Source organism: Nipponia nippon, unplaced genomic scaffold, assembly GCF_047370975.1.
Source record: "Nipponia nippon isolate SJK-2023a ecotype South Korea unplaced genomic scaffold, ASM4737097v1 scaffold_12, whole genome shotgun sequence".
Lineage (NCBI taxonomy): Eukaryota > Metazoa > Chordata > Aves > Pelecaniformes > Threskiornithidae > Nipponia > Nipponia nippon.
In genome coordinates this window covers 18,048,742-18,068,621 of record NW_028262313.1, presented here as the reverse complement: position 1 = coordinate 18,068,621, position 19,880 = coordinate 18,048,742, and the positions used below count along the sequence as shown (strand labels likewise).

Sequence of the window (19,880 nt, the reverse complement as noted above, 5' to 3'; positions counted from 1 at the left end):
AATCATTGTTTGCCTGCTGTTGTTTGATTTCTGATCTTCAGAAGGAGTGCTTGCATGTATTTCTGTGACCATTTATATGTGACGAATTGTTGATATTTGCTTACTGTTTTTCAGCAGAAGCAACATCTTTTGCGTTGGTCTTCAGCAGGGTAAATAGAAGGGGGCAAAATCAGTTGTGTGTGGCCTTTTTTTTTTTTTTTTTAATAAAATATTGATGGCCCAGACATCTACTTGATTTCAAGCTGTTGATGGAAAGCTGAAAGCAACTGCAGTATGGAGTGGTTAATTAAGTACACTTTAACCGTACAAGTTTACTGCACAAGTTCCTGGTGCAGATTTTCAAATTGCACTTGAAACTTAGACTAGTTACAACCATTTTAGGGCAATTTTAATAGAACAAGAAATATTTCATATAGTCATTAAATGTGGTGGTCAAATATAATAACAATCAATTGTATTATAAGAACAAATAATAGGAATATAGATCCCCTGCTATTTTTTGACAAAACTCATTTGTAAAACTAAGTCATGATTATTTTTTTTTTTTTTCTTCCAGAGAGCATAATCTGTTGGGTTGATGTCACTTCCTTCAGCTTGATTACATTAATTAGGCAAAAAACATACGAGATTGCAAGAGGTTCCATGTTTTTTTCCCCTGTCAGTTTTATTTTTTTTTTATCTTGAGAGCTCAAACTAAGATCCACTTTCAGATCAATTGCTTGCTTTCTTTGTAATAAAATTGTTTTCTTTCTTTCCTTTTTTTTTTTTTTTTCTTTTTTTTTTTTTTTTTTTTTAAATGCTGTACCAGGTATTTAGCTCTTCTGATTGCAGAAAGGACAGAGTGACAGCAGGAGTGCTTAATTAATTTTACTTCAGGAATTGATAACTGAGTGGTTTGGGGTGAACTGCAAAATGCCAGGTGGCACTGGGAATAAACAGGAGATCACACAGCTGCTGACTGAATTGGCAGGAGGGCGTGGCTAGCATCTGTTAATGCTCCTGCTTTTGTCTCTAGATACTGGGGGAAATGGTTTGCTATCTGTCAAAGTTTAAGACCAAATGACAGCGTGGAGACTATAAATGAATTTGGATACCAAGCCGCTTTAATCTCAGTTTACGCAGTTCACAAATTGTATGATATCCGTCTTCTGCAGGAGAGATGACGTGGTCCAGGAGAGAAGTTGTGGCTTCAGCTGTGCGATGCATAGTCCAGGTGCAGGACCATGGCATCTCCCAGAGTCTCTCCTCTGGGATCCGTTCAATATTCTCTGGTTTCATTGGTTATAGGATTGGGTAGAGAATACCTCCTTGGTCACTGGTCCATTTAGCTTGCACTGTTGTTTTCTGACTTGCTGCCATTGACAGGGCTCTGCTCATTCAGGATGCTTCTGGGCCCATTTGCACTTTGTGATGATCAACGGGTTATTTGCCTAGTTTGGCTATCTGTTTCCTTGAGCATGCAAAAGTGTCTGCTGTCTGGAACAAGAGGTTGGTCATACTTAATCTACTTTACTGAAACAAGTGGTTGGTGGAAGTTCACAGGCTTATGCTAACAGCTACGCTAACTAGGCCTAACTTGAGTGACCTGCTGCGCTGTTTCATTTGAGTGTGGAAAGTATGCGGTTAGACAAATGGAAAGGCTTAGTGTTGGTGTATTGGTGAGGGAGGAGAACACGTGCAAATTTGAGACTGTTACATTTGATTTTCCTCCCTTTCTTTGACTGTTATTTCCATTCTTGGGTGCCTCTAGAAGTAATGCAGAAACAGAAAACAGTAGCTTCCTAGTATTGTCAATTCAGCCAGGCTTAAGGAAGTTTTATTATGTTGCTGAATCTACTGATTTTTTGTGCTACAAAATATCTTCTAATCTTTGAATGGCATTCCTAGCTCCTTATTTCGTTTTTCTACCGAGTTGTATCACATGGGGGGTTTTTGAGTGAACTTCTCAGTGTAATTAATAGTTTTAGCTGTTTGAGCATACTCCTGTATGTATAGTTTACATCCCTTGAAACTGTATGTCATTTTTTTTTTTTCCTCCTATACTCCTATATTAACTGTAGATTCTTCTTTCAGGTAAAGGGAATAATAAAGCAATTAATTTCTTTTGTGTATTTACTTTTGCTGCCAAATACTAGTAAATGCAATTGGTAAGCCACTTGCCAGATGGAAAGAAGATGAAATTACTCATGCATTTCCTGTGACAACGTAAGGGCTTTTTTCACTGCGGGTACGGACTTGACAGAAATTGGAGATTAAGGCTCAGGTTCAGATAGGGTGAAGTTCACCTAAATCTCTGTTTTCTCCACACTGTAATTCAATGTATGCCTTTTTGTCTTCCTTTAATTTTCATCCTCGTAATGTTCATGACTGACAGTTTTTACTGTTAATTCTTACTAAAATTATTCACTGCCTATTTAAAAAAAGAAAGGGGGAGGTTAATATGAGCTGGACATATCAGCTCAGAGTAAAATGCTTTGACAGCTCCAATAGCATTATTAAGTAAAATTGTATGTATTTCTAAAAATTTGTCATGATGACTTTTAATGCCATTCAGTAGCTGACTTAATGAACAGGTGTAGAATGGTAACTTTAAAGAGCCACATGTGCTTACTTCTCTTGCTACAGAAGTACAAAAGTACTGGTGGTAGAATTTTTTTCTTAATTATGTCTCTGAAGTATTTCACCACGTTTGTGTATGTTCTTTGCCATGACTATCATTAGGCTTGTTTAATGTATTTTAAACTTCGGTAGCATTTTGCTTAGTGTTGCCATTTTTTTCTTTAAACCCTGCATGGGTTTCAAGCAGTGCACTTTCTGTGGGATTAAACTAGTTCCCAGCTGAAGGTATCGCTAAAGGTACACACTTGAGCTGCACGTGTTGCATAATGTAAGATGAACAGAAAACAATCCCTTGCAGCATGTTGCATCAGCTTTTTTCCTCCAACACTGATAAACAAATGTGTTGTTACTAACAAAATAGAACGCTAATCTAAATTAAAAAAAAAAAAAAAGTTGGTTGTGTAATGTTGGTGTTTAGATCTGTATTTTCTGGTCTTCAAAGAGACATCTGCTTGTGTGAAAACTACCTTTTCCCTTTTTGCTTTATCATATTGGCCCTCTTTCCCTTTCCCTCTCCTGTCTGCTTGAGGTAGACGGTAAAGAAAAGTAAACTCAACCAAAACATTCTATAGGTGTAACTGGTGTGAGATAATTATGCATTAGTGGGTATTTTGTCATGTCAATGACTGTTAATTGGTTTTTAAAAAAATGCTTGCTTCTTTCTTACTTCTTCCCAACTGAATGGGGAAATAGTTTTCAATAACCAAGAGTATAATTTTCTCTATTTCTTCAAAACAAAAAATCCACGCATGTATGTGTGCCTGTTTGTGTGTGTGTATATGTGTGCATGTATATTCCAGATAAATCCAAATATTAATCTCCATAAATTTGTGTGAAAAGAGATTAACTTTCAAGAAGAAAACCAGAGATGTAGGGTAGGGGATTTAAAAATGCTTTGCATCAGCACAACGGAAGGGCATTAGCATTGTCAGTTATCACAGCCATGGTGGTCTGAAATATGAGAGGACAACCCGACAGGGCCTTTTCAGTCTGAACTCTACTCTGCTGGTATGCAGGCTTCTTTCATGTGGTGACAAAATACTTGGGCTTCTGGACTCTCTTACTGAGAACTTGTGAAGGAGGTATTCGTCACTTCTGCAAAGAGTGACTTGCTAGAGTACCTGGACAGGCTTAACCACTTATTGGAGGATTCTGCCACCATTCAGGGCTGTTAATGCAGTGGGGGACTGACATAAACTTGATTAGTGACTATGTACTGGGAAGTGGAACAGGTGAGCCATGAATTCGGAAGGCTGAATTTGGATCAAGCCTGATTTAAGGTGGGAAAAAGCTGGTTGTGTTCTGAAACGAGAGAGGCGAACTTAAGCAGGGTATTCGGAGGTGGATGGCTAGCTCAGCAGGGATTTGGGTGGGAGATAGGCCCTGTGGAATAAAGCTTCTAACTTGGAGAGCTGACCTGTTTCTTTCAGTGTCTTATTGTTGTGGTCAGAAAGTAAGGAAATTTCTCTGCTACACGTTTTTGTCTAAAATATATGGAAACCTGGGTATGACTGTCACTAGCTCTAGGTACTGTCTGTAAGACTTGTTGGTTTGAAAACAAGCTGATTTTGAATGAAGATGTAAGCCAGTGCCATTATCGAAGTGCTGTAATGAATAATCGCAGCACTAAGCTCCAAGGTCTGTATGAAGTAATACAGATGCTTTAGCTTCCAGATTGATTTTTCATCTTGCTTTTTGAGCTACCCTGTGTTGACTGCTATAAAATCCTTTTTTCCTCTCTCCCTCTGGTTCGGTGGCATCAAACCAAAAAGCGTGTCTCCTCTTTAAACGGGCGCTTGTGAACGGAGTACCTGAAAAGGGTTGGGAGGTTGGTCAGCAATAGCATATTGATTCTGAAATGTATCGAGTAGCTATTTATTTATTTAATTATTTTTAAAAATTCTGTAGTCCGTGGTCCTGTGACAGTCGAGTCACTGGTGAAATGGACTCTGCGATCAGAGGGAGAGCGAGCCACGAACAGAAGAGGGAAGGGCATGGCTTTTGGTAGCTGTCTGATGCGTAATGTAATCTCAAGCATGGGTCAAACTGTGTTGGAGAAATTCTAGTAATTTAATGTCTCTTCCTGCCTATGAGTCTTAGGTTGGTAAGATTGGTGTTGATGCTGGATTGGGACTTTGGTGCAGCCACATAAGCATCTGGTTTGAGTATTTCTCCATGTTTTTTTTGTAAATTGTCATAAAGCTAGCTTAGTCTTTAAAGTCTCATGCTTGAAAAGATAAGAACCTTTGGAAAGAACATCTTCCCTGGTCTTTTCAAAATGGAAAAGTTTTAATCTAACCTAGACATTAAATATTTATGAAATGGATGATTTGTAAGTGATAGTGTTACAGCCCTTCAGGCTTAAGCAGGTAAAAGTTGCCATGGTTCGTTATGAAATTTTTGAACGTTTGGCCTTTTGTGTTCTAACTGTGGTTACTGGCTTTGCAGCTGCTAAGAGGGTGCAATCTGGAAAGAGGTGAGGAAGGATGATAATGAAGACTGGTTGGTTGCCCTGTACGAACAGAGGTACAGTTGTGGATTCTGACTCAGCCCGTCCTCTGTCTGGCTCTTTCTATAAAATATTGTATGCTTAAAAACTGAACCCCCAAACCCACTTTTCCTTTTTTGATACTGTAGTAGCTGAGTAACTTAATACATGTTTTGAGTTGGGCTCATGTAACACCTTTGCCCTTGAACTCTTGCTCCCAAAGGTGTTTCTCTCACTTACTGTGTCTGTCAGCGGTATGTGAATTACCACTGCAGGAAAAACGTTACCTTTGTGTGGGGTGACATTTGGTAACAAAAACATCTGTGTTTCTTCTGTTTTCTTTTATGACTTCATATTTTTAAACCTCTGTAGTTTTGCAAGCCACAAGACTGAAATGAGTAACACTGGCTTTGTGTGTGTAGTGTCTTAGCTGGTTACAGAACAGGTTTGTATTTAGTGTTCGCAACCAATGTGACAAGTATAGTACTCTGTGAGCCGAATGTGAGTGTTGTTCAACACTTTAAAGACCCAATCCAGAGGATTTAATTCTTAAACAGATGAAGTTTGGAATAGGTCACTCACCTTGAATCATTTCTCACACCTATCTCAACAGACACAAATCTAGGCTTTTCAATAGCTTCTGTTCATATAACAGAACTCATGATGTTTACTGCCTTCTCATGGGACAACTGATTTTTAACTCTTGGGTATTTTTTGTTTGTTTTGTTGAGCATGTGGTTTTATTTCCTTGTTTATTGGAGCACGATTAGTGATAAGGGTGTGATTATTTCATGGAGTGTCACTTCAGGATTTTAAACGGTAGTTCGTTATAGTTAAAGGGTCAGTGCTGGTGGGAATTTTGAGTATTATCTGTGGATTATCAAGTTGATGTGTAGCTCTGTCCTTTTTCAGATATAAAGCAAGCTGGTCATACTTGTGTAATTAGGCTTGCAGAATAATGGCAGGGCAAGGGGAGAGCAAGTATTGCACTGTTGTTGAATCGTCTCTTCTGTTTAGCTTTTTCTGCTTTAGGCATTTTAGAGGTAGCTGGGGATGAGAGAACTATCTTGTACTAGCTTAGTTAACGGTGGTATGAAAATGCCCAAGGTAAAGTAATTATTCAAATGGTATAAACCCAGTAGAATTATTTTATGCCAGATGTTTTCCTAGTGGTAATGTGTATAAGGAGAAAAAGAACTGTTTTCTTTGTTCTATTTTTTTAAGAGCTTGAATCTGAGGCTTTGGTGTTATTCTTCACACTAAAAATGAACATCTTTTCTTAGGAGAAACCTGTAATAAAACCCATGCTGATGAAACTAACACAGCAAAAAACAATGCTCAGAGAAGAAAGGCATATTTAGTCTGCTTAAAACTTCCTCTTAATTTGACTTTCAAGTTTTTCAGTTACTTTTGAATGACTTAAAATATTCATTAAGTTTAATTAATGTTAATCACGTTAAGTTTCTATTCCTTCAGTGCCAAATGTTATGTGATATTTAAAAGGAAATAAATCCTTGTTAATGGGTTTACTTAATTAATACTTAAGAAAATTCTGTAAAAATTAAGTATGTTAAATTATGCAAAAAATCAGCATATATTTTAAGTATTTCCATACTGTGTTACTTTCTACATTATTTTAAGTACTGAATATAAGGCTAGTGATCCTTGCTAATATATATATATATATGGTGTTTTCTTATTTGGTTTTGCTCTTTACCAGTGACAACATAAATAATTAGTAAAAACCTACCTTTATGTACTGTGATAAATCTCAAATGATTTATTGTATTGGTTTTGGATGAAGAACTTCAAATGGTATTTGATTTATTAATATTTCAACAGAGGGCACTCACGTGCTTTGAGGTAACACCAAATCACTGTGTTTTTAAAGGTGCTTGGAATAAAGTGGAGCTGAAGATAACAAATTTTGTGGGTTAAAACACATAAATGTAATTTGATAGTGCTTGGGAAAATTGGTCATTGTCATATTAACATTTTCATTTCATGTTCCTCCTAATTTTCTATATTTGCTTTGTTTCTTTGGATATTTTAGAGTACATTGAGGCAGTGGATTCATTTGGCCTTGAACTGATTCTAATAGATGCATTATTATGGCTTTCTAGCTGAGTTGCTGTTAGTCTGTTAAATTTAACAGTTGTAATAATGAATCGAAATTTAATAAATACGTTCTTTACAGCTAAAAAGCCAGTAGAAGAATCAGAAGAAAAGAAAGCAGCTCAGTCAAAGAAAAGGATTAAAGAATTAAGAATTTTGGATGGAAAAGCAGCACAAAACTTATGTAAGTGATGTCAGGTGCATTAGGTGAATATCTATTTAGCATGTACACATGCCTGTTCTTAAAAGTTTTATTTCTTTTTTTATTCACACGTGCAATATTCCGTTTCTAAAAACTGGCTAATGTGAGCATGAGTCTTAAGTTCAGAAGCGTTTACATATATGTGATTTGAATTCACTATAAAACGTGGAAAAACTTAAAAAAGTAACGTGGAAAAATGATGTAGACTTAAATGGTAATGAACTACATTTTTTTGTAACAAAAAGTTGATTCTTTCATTAATCTTTAGACTGGAAGTATAAAGGAAGGCACCGTGTTGGTAGCTTTTGTGGGTTGGGGTTGAGAGGCCATTCCTAACGGTTCTTTCTGGTTAGAGCAATGGAGAAATAGAGCTTGATGGGGGTTAGACTTTTAAAGGGAAATATTACAAAGTATGTTAAGTTAGGTGCAAACAGTACTACTATGAATTGTAAGGAAAACAGCCTCACCTGTTATTTTTAATCTGCTGCTTCTCTCTTTAATTGTGGAGGGAAATCAATCATTAAGAGTAGTAGATTCTTTTATTTGAATTAGAAATACCATAAATTGTCACTAGTCCATCTATGCCCTTTGCAAATGAAGTGTGCAAAACCAGATCTGTGCATTGTTTGTTACCACATCCATGAGCACATTTTCTTAAGCAGAAAATGCACTATGACACCAGTAATATAAAACTTAAAGTTTTGAAAATATGGATGCAGGAGAATCAGCCATAGTAATTAGGTTGAATATACAGCACTTTATTAAAATGGTATGCTAATCCATCTGCGTTAGGATACTTTGTAGTTTATTGAATGGGGCTCTGAGATCCTGACATCCTGAGATCAAATTGCTTTGCCAAACTCCTGTCTTTGAAGGGTATACAATATACATTGTCTCTTGCATAAGTTTAGTTACCCTAAAAAGTGGTAGAGTTAGCTTATTGGGTTTTTTGTCTTTGCCCAGCTCTACATTATCCTTTTGACATGGAATTTTTTCTAGAACGTCATGTAAATATCACTCAACCAATTGTAAATGCAATACAGCTATTCATACATGGTTATGAAAGGTAGGAATTACAGCTAAAGTCTTCTAGTGGCTGAATTAAGTCTGTTTAAGTAGTAATGCGGATATGTTGCCATTCATAAAAATTGGACTTTATTGCTAGAGAAAAGTAACGCTCCTAGGGAGCAACTAAGGCTGATTAAACAGATAAAACTGTTGTCATAGTTTCATTTCTTAGAAGTACAATTTGTAAGTTGAATTGCAATAGCGTGGCTCATCTACTGTTTATTTTATATAGAAAACTTCTTCATTGTGAATCATCTTAATTTGGATCAAGACAGGATTTTTGAGTTGCTAGAAATTGTTTGCCTTGTATCGATCTTCTTTACCTTTTTGATTCTAATTATTCTTACTGAATTTCAGCAATATTTTTGGGTTCTTTCCGTTTGCCTTATGAAGAAATAAAAAATATAATTTTAGAAGTTGATGAAGAGAAGCTGAGTGAATCCTTGATTCAGGTATGTGAAAATGTCTCTGGTTTTGTTCATAGATTGTTTTCCACATAAAAATGCTGTAAAGGTGTAAGAATTCAAAAGCAAGAATAGTGCAGAGTTTTCTGGATATCAGCTACAAATGTATGAGTTGTGTTTATCGTTTTGTTTATTTCACTTCTGCTTTTGAATATGATCGATTATAGCAGTAAAACTGTCACTGTTAAGACACTGCTAACAAAAGTACTTTTGAATCTAACTTTATGGAGTTTCTCTTTCAAAAGGAAATCTCCGATAATTCTAGTTTTTCAGTTTTGAAGGCAAGCATTTACCAGATTTAGGCTAGTAGATAATGAAGTTTCATCAGTCTTCTTGTGGAAACAACTCTGCTTGTCACTACTGATAGATGAAACTACCTGAATGTTTCAGGGTGCTGCTACAACCCAAAAAACATCTGTAAATCAAACCTGCTCTCAAGCTGGTTTCGTCAAATTTGGAGCCCAAAATCTCTCAGCTGGAGAGAAGAAAGTATGGAATACAGCTTCTTTGCATCCCTGATTTCCTCACAATAAGAGGAGAGCAAGTGTGTACACTGCCCCGGTGATCTCTGGGGCGTGACAGAGGGGAACTGAGAAACATGTAAACTTAAAATGGTATAGAGGTGTAGCACACCAATGATACTGGTGTTGAATTGGTTTATTTTGATATCATACGCAGATTGATTCTAGCTAACGTACTTGGTCTCTGCTTATCCTTTCGTCCTTCCCTGTCTCCTGCTTGCACCCCTGTCCTCCAAAGGCTTTCTAAATTAATTTCTTCTTCCTTTCTTGGACCTGGAAAATAGTTATGCCGGGGACACTGGGCTAAACTGACTTGTCTGGTCTTTTCACAGTTAGTTATGTAATTCAATACTACTTCAAATTTTAACATGTATGTTTTCTAACAAAATTACTGTGTTGCAAAGCATACAATGAAAATGGAATTAAATGTACTAAATTAAATTTAATTGTCCTTTGCCTGCAGTTTTTCTTGTTGTCATCAAGGCCCTCTTACATTTCTGGAGTTTTGTTTTGAGGCTCTAGAGGAAGGGCTGCTGTTTTCTCATAGACCTCAAACTATTGGAATCATAGCAGTACATACACATATTTTCTCATAATGTCGTATTCTGAGGCTTATACTGGCCATCCTAATGTGCTTGAAAATACAGATTCGGTATCCAAAATTCTCATTCATATTTCATTTGGGATAATCCTTGATTTATTTCTTTTTTTATTTTTTAGTTTTTGGGTTGCCATGGCATAATATTTTTGGAAGGTCCCATTTGATAGGAAACTGTGTCAGCATGAAATTGATTGGTGTTGAGTAAATGAAATACAAAGCATTTCTAATTATATATTTACATTGCTAAAAATGCTATCTTTGGCTACTAAGTATGTTGTCTTAGAAAAAGCTTATGCACATGATATGTACTATTTAGAAATACAAAGTCTTAAGTTTACGCTTATTGATCAGGCATATCAGATCATTTCATTGAGAAGCCTACAGGATTAATAAAATAAAAAATGAACAGGGAGAAAAAACCTCACCTTGAATACCTCAAATGCAGAATAGTTTCATATTGGTATAGTTGTCTCTACAACAAATGTAGAGATACCTTGAGACCTGGATTAATAGAAATAAGATGTAATATGTTATGCTGAAGTATAAGTTCGTGATCTTATATGTTGACTGTAAAATGCTGGAAGCTAATATTGTAATGGTTGCTTATCAGTTGGAAATGATTGAGGAGACGTAATAGCGAGTCTGTGCTCGACAGGACAAGTATAGCTGCCACTGTGGTGTAGCTGTGTGCGCAGCAGCTAAGCTCTCGCCCAGTCCCAACCCCTTGCCCTGGGCTACTTGTCGGGGCGGGGGGGCGCAGATTGCCCACCCCTGGCCTGCTTGCAGAATGAGAAGCAGAGAAGGCCTTCAAGCTGCACGAGCACTGTTCAGTAGCAACTAAAACATTGGTGTGTTTTCAACACTGTTTCGGTCACAAGTCAAAACAGCACCATAGGGGCTGCTATCAAGAAAATTAACTTCATCCCAGCCAGACCCAGTACACCATAAAAAAGGCAAATGTGATTGCAAGGTGTATCAGGTCAAGTATTTCCAGTAGAGAAGATAATTATTATGCCTTTGAATAATGCCCTTCTAAGACCTTATCTAAAATACTCGGTACATTTCTCAAAAATGAATTTAAAATGGAGAAGCTGAACTTAAAAACTACTTAAGATGATTGAGGGATGGAGTCTACAGAAGGAAGCTAGAAAAGATTGACTTGATTAGATTAGCAATATAAATAGCTGAGAAGGGATATGACTGCGTTATCACTACATGGGGAGCAGAGTGATGTGCATAAGCATTGGGGAGAAAAATGAAGTTGCATAAGTAAAAGGCAATGTTAACACTAGAATAAATGTAAATGAATTCATCATGAATGCAGCTACCTAGAAACTCAGCTGCCTATAATCTTAGAAAAAACTGAGGCTTTGGAGATAGGTCTGTTTCTGAAGGGAATGGTGTGGCAGAGTTGCTTCTAATAGCAGGGAGATGTAGCTGATAACCCAGAGGAGATTCCTTCTGTGTTTCTAAAGATATTCTTAGAAACGTATGGGGGTAAATGGGCTGTGTCATCTATTTCATGTTCAGTCTATTCTGGTTTATTTTTATTCTAATCTTCTGACAGAGTTATTAACTAATTTACCAGTTTAACAGTTTTCAATACTACTGATTGGAAAAATTTTACAAAGTAAAGCTTGCTTTCTTTCATGCTTAGCAAAACTTGTACTTTATGAAAATGCACATGTGGGAACTGCTTTGTTCTAAATGTCAAAGTGGTGAAAGCCAAATGAGTATAGCATAACTGAGCATATAGAAAAGTGCTTTTTCAGTTATGCTTCTGAAGTCCTCGTTTCTTGCTGCTTTTAAAACTTATGTTGTAATACACTAAAATTAATTGGATTAATCGGTTTGAGTGCATGGTAGACTATATACTGTTTTAACTCTTACAGGAGGAAAACACTCTAGGAAAAAATATTCTCAATTCCCAGTGTGTCTTTGAGATAAGTTCTTGTAAACATACGGTTGTCAAACATCGTATTTAGCAGAACTCAGGGCATTGTGACAGTGAGTAGTGAGTTATAATTTCAGCCTCTTAATGTCAGCCTTAGATTCCTACTACTTCTTATGTTTATATAAACCATTTTTATTTACCCTATTTTTACTTAAACCCACATCATCATGAATACATTATGAAACTCTTGTTTCCTAAAGTACTGACAAGGATTTGAGTACGTGATCACTGAATGCTTTAGCTCCATTTTCAGTTATTCAATACAATTAATGAAAGTAAACATATTTAAACATATATATATATATGAGGGAGGGGGGGCTGCAGTGCTAATAGAGCCAAACTCTCCGTCTTAGAAGTTAAGGGTAAAATGAGTTGATCTGTTACCTGTGGACCATAAAGGGGTGTGAATGAGGAAAAAGAAATGATCAAGCATGCTAACAGACTTCGGTTATGTGGCTAAAAAAAAAGGCAGGTTTAGTAATAGGTACGTGTATTTCTGCACTGATGGAAAAAGTAATGTTTTACAGTAAGTTTATTTATGTGTAATGAAATACATGTTTCTGACAAATACTGTGAAATTATTGATGACAGCATTTGGTAAATAGTCTACCTAATGAAAATAGGTTAAAAAAAATTACCTTATTTAGTTAGTTCATGTCTTTGATCTTTACCAGCATTAAACAGTCAATCAAATCAGCAAGAATGTTTTACAGATCCTTAATTTTTTTTTGAAGTAGAAATTGATGGGCCATGGTTTTGGCTTAATAGGAAAGGAGGCATGCTTAGGTTTAAACACGGGGCCATAGCTTGTATGACATCCAGGTGAATCTGATGCTTATCTCTGTCAAGTATATTGAACTCTGCTTACTGAGACACTCAGTAGCTCCCTGGTATAAGTGTAAAAAATCTTTCTGTTACAGGGACGCTTTGTATGAGCCCACTTGTCATCTTTGTTTTTCCTTCTTAATATGGGTGAATGTTTGATTCTTTCAGCTTGGAGAATTAAGTTAGCTATCACTTGCAAATTTGACAAATTAGACTGATGCCTTACTGAAAGTTGTACCTTAATGCCTACTTCATCAAGCCTGGCAGAGCGATCAGTAATCAAATTCTCCTAACGAATAAGAATATTGCAAGAGTGATGGCAAGATTGGTATGTTCTAAAAATAAGACACACGTACCTCTAATAGTACAGGTTTTCTCCGATTAAGATTTTTATATCTGGAAGAAAAATGCTTCTATAGCACTGGTTGCTTTTCTGATTTTAAAAGGCACGTAACTTTTTTTCATATCAGAGTCTTTGTGACACGGACCTAAACAGTCATTACTGATTCTCTGACAGTGTCAGTGTGCATGTCCCTTCTATTTCATTCATATCTTCTGGGAACACATGGCAATGCACCTTTTCTGGTGGGAGGAGAACTGATGTGCTAATAACCTGACCAGAAGAGCTTCAAGTTAACGGAGCATGTTCTGACACGTTTTACTTCTATGACTAGTGTTGCAGAAGGTATCAAAAGATGTAAATTTTGTAGCTGTAGCACATTACCTTGTCTTCACTAAAATCTGTGTTGTAATTCAAATGCTATAGAATGGCATATTCCATAGACACTTTCTTGGAAGTAAACCTCTAAACCTGATGGTGGTTCTACCATTTACTTATGGAAGTTTCAGAGGGTGGCTTCATAAAGTAGGAAGTTCTTGTTGAAGAACATGGGCTTACCCCTTTTCTCTTTAATACCTCGGGACCCACCGTGTTTGTGTAGAAAGAAAAATTATTTCTGTGTGAAGACAATTTTTTTCTTAGTTATTTGGTGCAGCAGTCATTGCGTTGTGGAGTTGGGTGAATCTCACATTGATTTTTCATAGTTATTTATAACAAAAGTGCACTACTTCTTTGGCCACGATAAGCATATTAAGTGCTTATAAATTATCCAGCGTACAGAAACAGGTCGCCTCCCTTTACTATGTGGTTAGACAATTACTCCCCTCAAAAAAATCCCCCTAAGGACCACAGTGGGAAAGCAGGAGGGACGCTGTGTTCACCTAGATCTGGAGATATTTCTGCCTCTCTTCCATCGGTCAATGTCTCCAACTCAGTCCCTTTGATTTCTTCAGTGGCCAGTGCTTGCCCATAACTCAACACCCTCTGAAATGCCACAGAATCACACTTGCCTGCAAGCGACTATGGTGTTTTGGATCCCATATCCAGTATCCAAAATATTAAATCATTTTTGTTTCTTGATTTTTCCTGTCATAAGTCTTTAATATGAACAAAGGTGATTAGTGGAGATTGGAAATGAAGTAAAGGGCACCCTCTGTGTGTGGACAGCCGTAGCGTAATCATATCAGTTAATATTTTAATTCACTTTGGTTTTTTGATCTTAAGATTTATGAACCTTTTTAAACAAAAAAGGCCTATTGACTCTTGCTAGCTTGCTTGAACGTAAATGTATACTCTTTTTCCCTTGAAGAATTACATTATGGGTTTGTTTTCAACTAACATATATATCAAAATTTGAATACAATCTAAACTTTTACTGAGTATCTCTTAAAACTAAGTATTCTTCAGCCTTAATATAAATATTTTATACATTTAGCATATCTGTATTTTGAGATGTTAGGATCATCTAAAAAAAATGATACAATTTTCTTTGGGGACATGGATAAGATTTCAAGCAAGTTCTACTTGTTGCTGAGCTCCAGTATATTTGCCGTCCAGAAGATCCATACAATTTTGAGATGTTCTTTTTTTGTCTAAAGTGTTTTTAAGTGAAGTTTTTGCACAACTGTTTTGAATGTCTAAAGATTTTTATTTTTCTTAGGTAGTTATGTCTTGCTTTACACAGACCAGTTATTTCTTGATTAATGTTTAATGATCAAGATGCAATCACAAGGGCAAAAAAAGATTGTAGATAGAGTATAATTCTTCAGGGTCTGACAGCATCAAGGAGTTTTGTGTAACTTTTTAACACTGAGAAGGCATTCTTCAAATTAGAGACTATAACAGAGGTGCTGACGTCTGTATTAAATAATTACTGGTTTGATTTGATGTTTCTATAGTGTTAAAGCTGCGTAAATAAAATAAGCGTCCCATAATTTCCTCATGCATTTCCATGTGGTGGTATTTTAAGCATGTTATTTTAAGATCTCAGCTACTTCAATATAACAAATTTAATATAATTCCTTGTTTCTTTTAGAACCTAGTGAAGAATCTTCCTGAGCAGAAAGAACTCAATGCCTTAGCCGAATTAAAGGATGAATATAATGATCTTGCTGAGCCAGAACAATTTGGAGTTGTGGTATGTATTAGTGCAATAATTAACTGGAGAGCTCTATTTTGTCAAATAGATGAAAAAATTTAAGTTTGAATTATTTTGGGTAGCATTTTTTGCAAATCCTGCAGTAGAAGTTGTTACCATCTGTTCATTGATCCATAATAATCTAAAAATCTCTGTAAATGCATACATATTAGGTGTTTTTGTGGAAGGAATTATGGTATGCAGTTAAGAGCAACAGGCACTTCTGTGCCAAACCAAATCTTTCGTCTTACTGTCTTGCCTTGTATGCAGGTCTTGTATGTTTATTATACAGTTATAGAGAACACTCTAGTTTCAAGTAGTTAAATTTCCAGGAGTTCTTAAAAGGCCCATTAACTCAGTGGCGTTGACAACTTTGATAAATTTATTCTGCTGTATCAAAAACTGTAAACAGCTGAAAGAGCTAATATGCCCATAATATCTCATGTCATGTTTTTATCCTTTGGTTAAAAAAAAATAAAGTGTGTGTGTGTGTATATATTTTATGTGTACATGTATATATACACATATATGTGTGTATGCATATACATATAAAATATACATACATATATATATATATATGCACACAAACACTTAGAAACTTGCAAAAATCTCTAGAAGAAGTGTGGATTCATACTAGAACTGAAATTGTGATCATATTCTGTTACTTTTACTAGTGTTCAATACATATATCTATTCCAAAAGTAGGGATATTGAGTACTATAGTGGCTAGAACCTGTCTCCAAATGAAATTATAAAATTTGCATAAGTTACCCTAATACATGCTGGTAGTTGATGGTATGATACCGAGTACTAAGCTAGGACTTGGAAGATTCTTTTTCTGCTTCTGGTCTTCCAAAGACCTGATAAGTCCTTAGGCAAATTAGTTCCTGTTTTCACTTCACTTTGTCAGTCTATAAGATTATAATGATGATGATAGCTTCTGTAATGTGTTTAGAATTTATCCCTAACTGCACAGGAGCTAGGTTTGCTCTTGCTGGATTTTTATGGTGTTATGTACATTAAAATGCATTAAAACAGAAATAGAGGTCTCTTAAAAGGAAAGAGTGAAACGAGCTTTTTACTAAAACGCTATGATTTGAGCATAATTTGGTTTCAGAAGTGCCTTTTTGAGTGATTGGGGAGGGGGGGAATATAATTTGACCTAATGAGATTTTTTTGTAGCAGATTTAGAAAATGAAAGATATCAATGACTTCTTTTGAAAAACTTCAGGCTATTGATTTTATTTTTTTAATAAATGGCATAAAGTTCCAAAAATGATTTATTTCAAAACAAAGATGAGGAATTTTGGTAAAAGTGCGATACATTGGTTAGTCTTATTACAAGGTCTGCAGTAGGAAAACATTACCATCTATTTATTGATCAGTAACCATCTAAAAATCTCTATAAATACATATTTGGTGCTTTTCTTGAAGGAATTATGGCATACAATACATATAAAAAATAATTATAGTATAATGTATTAATATATCTTATAGATATATATGAGAATGTATCCATATATACAGATATATATTATATGCCTGTATTCTATATATTTTCTATACATATGCACATATATGTGTATGTATATTAAAAAATCTGCTTAAAAGCACTGGAGGGATACTATGTTCCCTCTTTGTCATGTAACGCACTCTTTCAGAGTGACTAAACCACGTGATGAAGTAACAGTAGTACTTCCAGCCCTACAACAAGATGGGCTTTTGGTCCCTAGGAAGGCAGGCAGGCCGGCCAGAGCAGTTGCCCTGTCTACTCTCTGCTGAAATGGCAATGAGTGAAGGATGCCAGGGAGTAACTGATTTAGCAAATTAATATTTCCTTATTTCCCTCCTGCATAAATAATGCCAAACAAAGGAGGAAATTACTTAGATTTTGTGCAGGGAGAATATCTGAAATGTGTCTGAGGAAAACACAGTATGGAAGCAAGCAAAGGTGGAGGCATTAGGACAAATGAAGACCCTGATGTCTATGAATTCTATTCAGTTAACTTTTTAAAATAAGCAAAGAGATTCAGAAAATTGTGCATAATGACCTTGATTTAAAAGACTGTGTAGATATTTGTCCATTTTACTGCTGTAAGTTCCTTAATGTTCCCCCCAATCTTTATAACTTGGATCCTTTCCCAACTTGATTCCTTCTTCTGCCACACATTTCCCTTTTATAAACATCATACCTACCGTGTCTCTTCTGCTTCAGCCTTTCTGCCCTATTTGGTTTTACTGCATTGCTCTCTATAGCTTTTATAGAAAGATATTTCTGGATTAGTATACTGTTTATCTGCATCCTCCCATCATGCTGCTCTGTGGTGGGTAGCAGTAAATTACCCTTCTGCTGAGGAAAGCTGTGACAGTGGCACTGCATTCAATATTCAGCCACCTTCGAGGTCAACAATGTTTTCCTCATATACAGTCAGAATTTCCTGAGTGCCGTCTTGTATTTTGCTTCTTGTCCTATCACCGTGCACCTTCAAGAATCTTGTGGTTCCATCTTCTCTGTACCTTCCCTTTAGTTAGAAGCAGATCAGAGAGTCGAGAGCAGCTATTCAGAAAAGAACAGGTGCTGTGGATTAACCCTGGTAGGCAGCTCAGCACCACACAGATGCTTACTCACTTCCCCCTCCCATTCCCAGCGGGATGGGGGAAGAAGAAAGCAAGAGTGAAAGTGAGAAAACTCATGGGTTGAGATAAAAATAGTTTAAGAAGTGAAGGAGCAATGGAAGAAGAAAGAGAGAAAACAAAGGCGATCACTCCCTGTCTCGATGTGTAGACTGATTTACAGGCAGTTTGTGAGCAAAAGATGGCTAACCTATCTAAGCCCCCCTCCTCCACGTTTTTTTACTGAGCATGATGTTATATGGCACGGGATATCTCTCTGGTTAGTTTGGGTCATTCGGCTGGTAGCGTCCCATCCCAACCTCTTGCACACCCCCGGTCTATTCACTGGGTTGTGCACAGTGAGAAGTGCAGAAGGCCTTGACACTGTGCAAACACCGTTCAGCGGTAGCTAAAGCATTAGTGTGGTAAGAGCATTCTTTCGTTCACAAATCTAAAACACACCACTCTACAGGCTGCTGTGAAGAACAATTTACTCCGTCCCAGCCAGACCCAGTACAACCGCGTTAGTCAGAGTTTATTCTGTTACTGCCAAGGCTTGTTTGCTTTGCCTAGGCTTGCGTAGAAGCACACAGTTTTTAAGAACTGGGGTAACTACATCTGACCACTTATGCAGACATGATGTGCTAGCTGTTTTTTCTGTAGATAAAATTATTTCCCCAGTTTCACCTCTGTGCAGAAGGTGTTATGAGAGAGATTCATTAATGTCTGCAGCTTCATTAATCACCTGGTCTGAAATTTTGGTGGGGCATAGGACAGGCAGGATCAGGTTTTGCATTTTGCACTAATTTGGTTGCAGTTGACTAATGGCTTTTTCATTTTGTGTATATGCTAATATGCTGCTCGAAATGAAAGGCTGAAAATAAACTTAAGGTGTAATTATTATAGATATCAAAAGGCTGATCCAAGACAGTCGAAATGTTTTTTGTGATGTAAAGAAAACCTGCAAAAAATCAGTCTGTTTCATTCTTTGCCTTACATTCAGCTTCATCTTGGTTGGACGAGTATGAATTTGATAAGTGAAAGAATGTAACCGATACTCTAGTTTAACTGTTTGGATGTGAACTGGCTGCACAATGAGTATAAATGACAGTGCAAAATCCAGGTTTTCTGTCATCACATGTAGAATACCGAGATTCTACAAAACTTAACTATATGAGAACACTTGGAGAATGTTTTTGTTCTGATATTCGGACCATTATTTACCTCCAATTCAGAAGACCACAGGTTAGAAGGTGTAGTTCTTTGGCTTTGCCTTGATGTAGTGGTAAAACAGAAGCATTTAATGAAGTTGCCAGTATACAAGTAGTGTGTGATAAGTACGTGTGGATAGTAAGTATTCTTAGTACAGTTTTAACCAGAGTTTGACTGCATGTCAATTTATGTTTTACTTATAGTTATCTGAAAGCCACTTGAACTGAGAGGAGCAGCCTTGGCTTTTTGCCACTGTTGGATAGCTTGGTGTTTTGTTTTTTTTTTTTTAATCAGATGTCTATCAGTTAGGTCTAGTACTTACACTTTCTTCCTCATTCTTTTTGTGTAGTACTAAGATTTGTTTCTTTCTTATAATCTTTCATTCTGATTCTGCAGGCAGCTTCTTTCCCAGGAAATTATCCAACTATAAATGAAAGTCAGTTGGGAAGCTGTATCATCTCTATTGGTTGTCTTACATAGCTGGGGATCATGCATTCATCTGACTTACGATTACTACTGGATTGAAACTAAATGGTCCTTGTTTTTTCACTCAATTGTATTGAAAAAGTCATAAAAGTATCCTTATTTTCCAACAGTACAAATATAGTCATGATCACTTTTTTGTTGATTTGTTCTTTTGAGGAACGACCAACTACAAAAAGTTGAGAAAGAATTTAAACATATTTAGTGGAACATTAATTAGAAAAAACTGCTTAATCAA

General features: G+C 36.3%; 1 protein-coding gene across 5 annotated transcripts in view; it reads left to right on the top strand.

The window, feature by feature from the left end:
* DIAPH2 (diaphanous related formin 2) overlaps positions 1-19,880 on the top strand; it is a 255,821-nt gene that overhangs the window by 78,466 nt on the left and 157,475 nt on the right. For all 5 annotated transcript variants that reach the window (XR_015702702.1, XM_087749096.1, XM_087749098.1 and 2 more), the window contains exons 19-21: positions 7,305-7,406; positions 8,850-8,944; positions 15,233-15,334. Coding sequence is in view for 4 of the 5 variants with exons in the window: in XM_087749096.1 (XP_087605222.1) it covers positions 7,305-7,406; positions 8,850-8,944; positions 15,233-15,334 (299 nt within the window). In the remaining variant the exon portion in view is untranslated. The remainder of the gene's footprint in view (positions 1-7,304; positions 7,407-8,849; positions 8,945-15,232; positions 15,335-19,880) is intronic.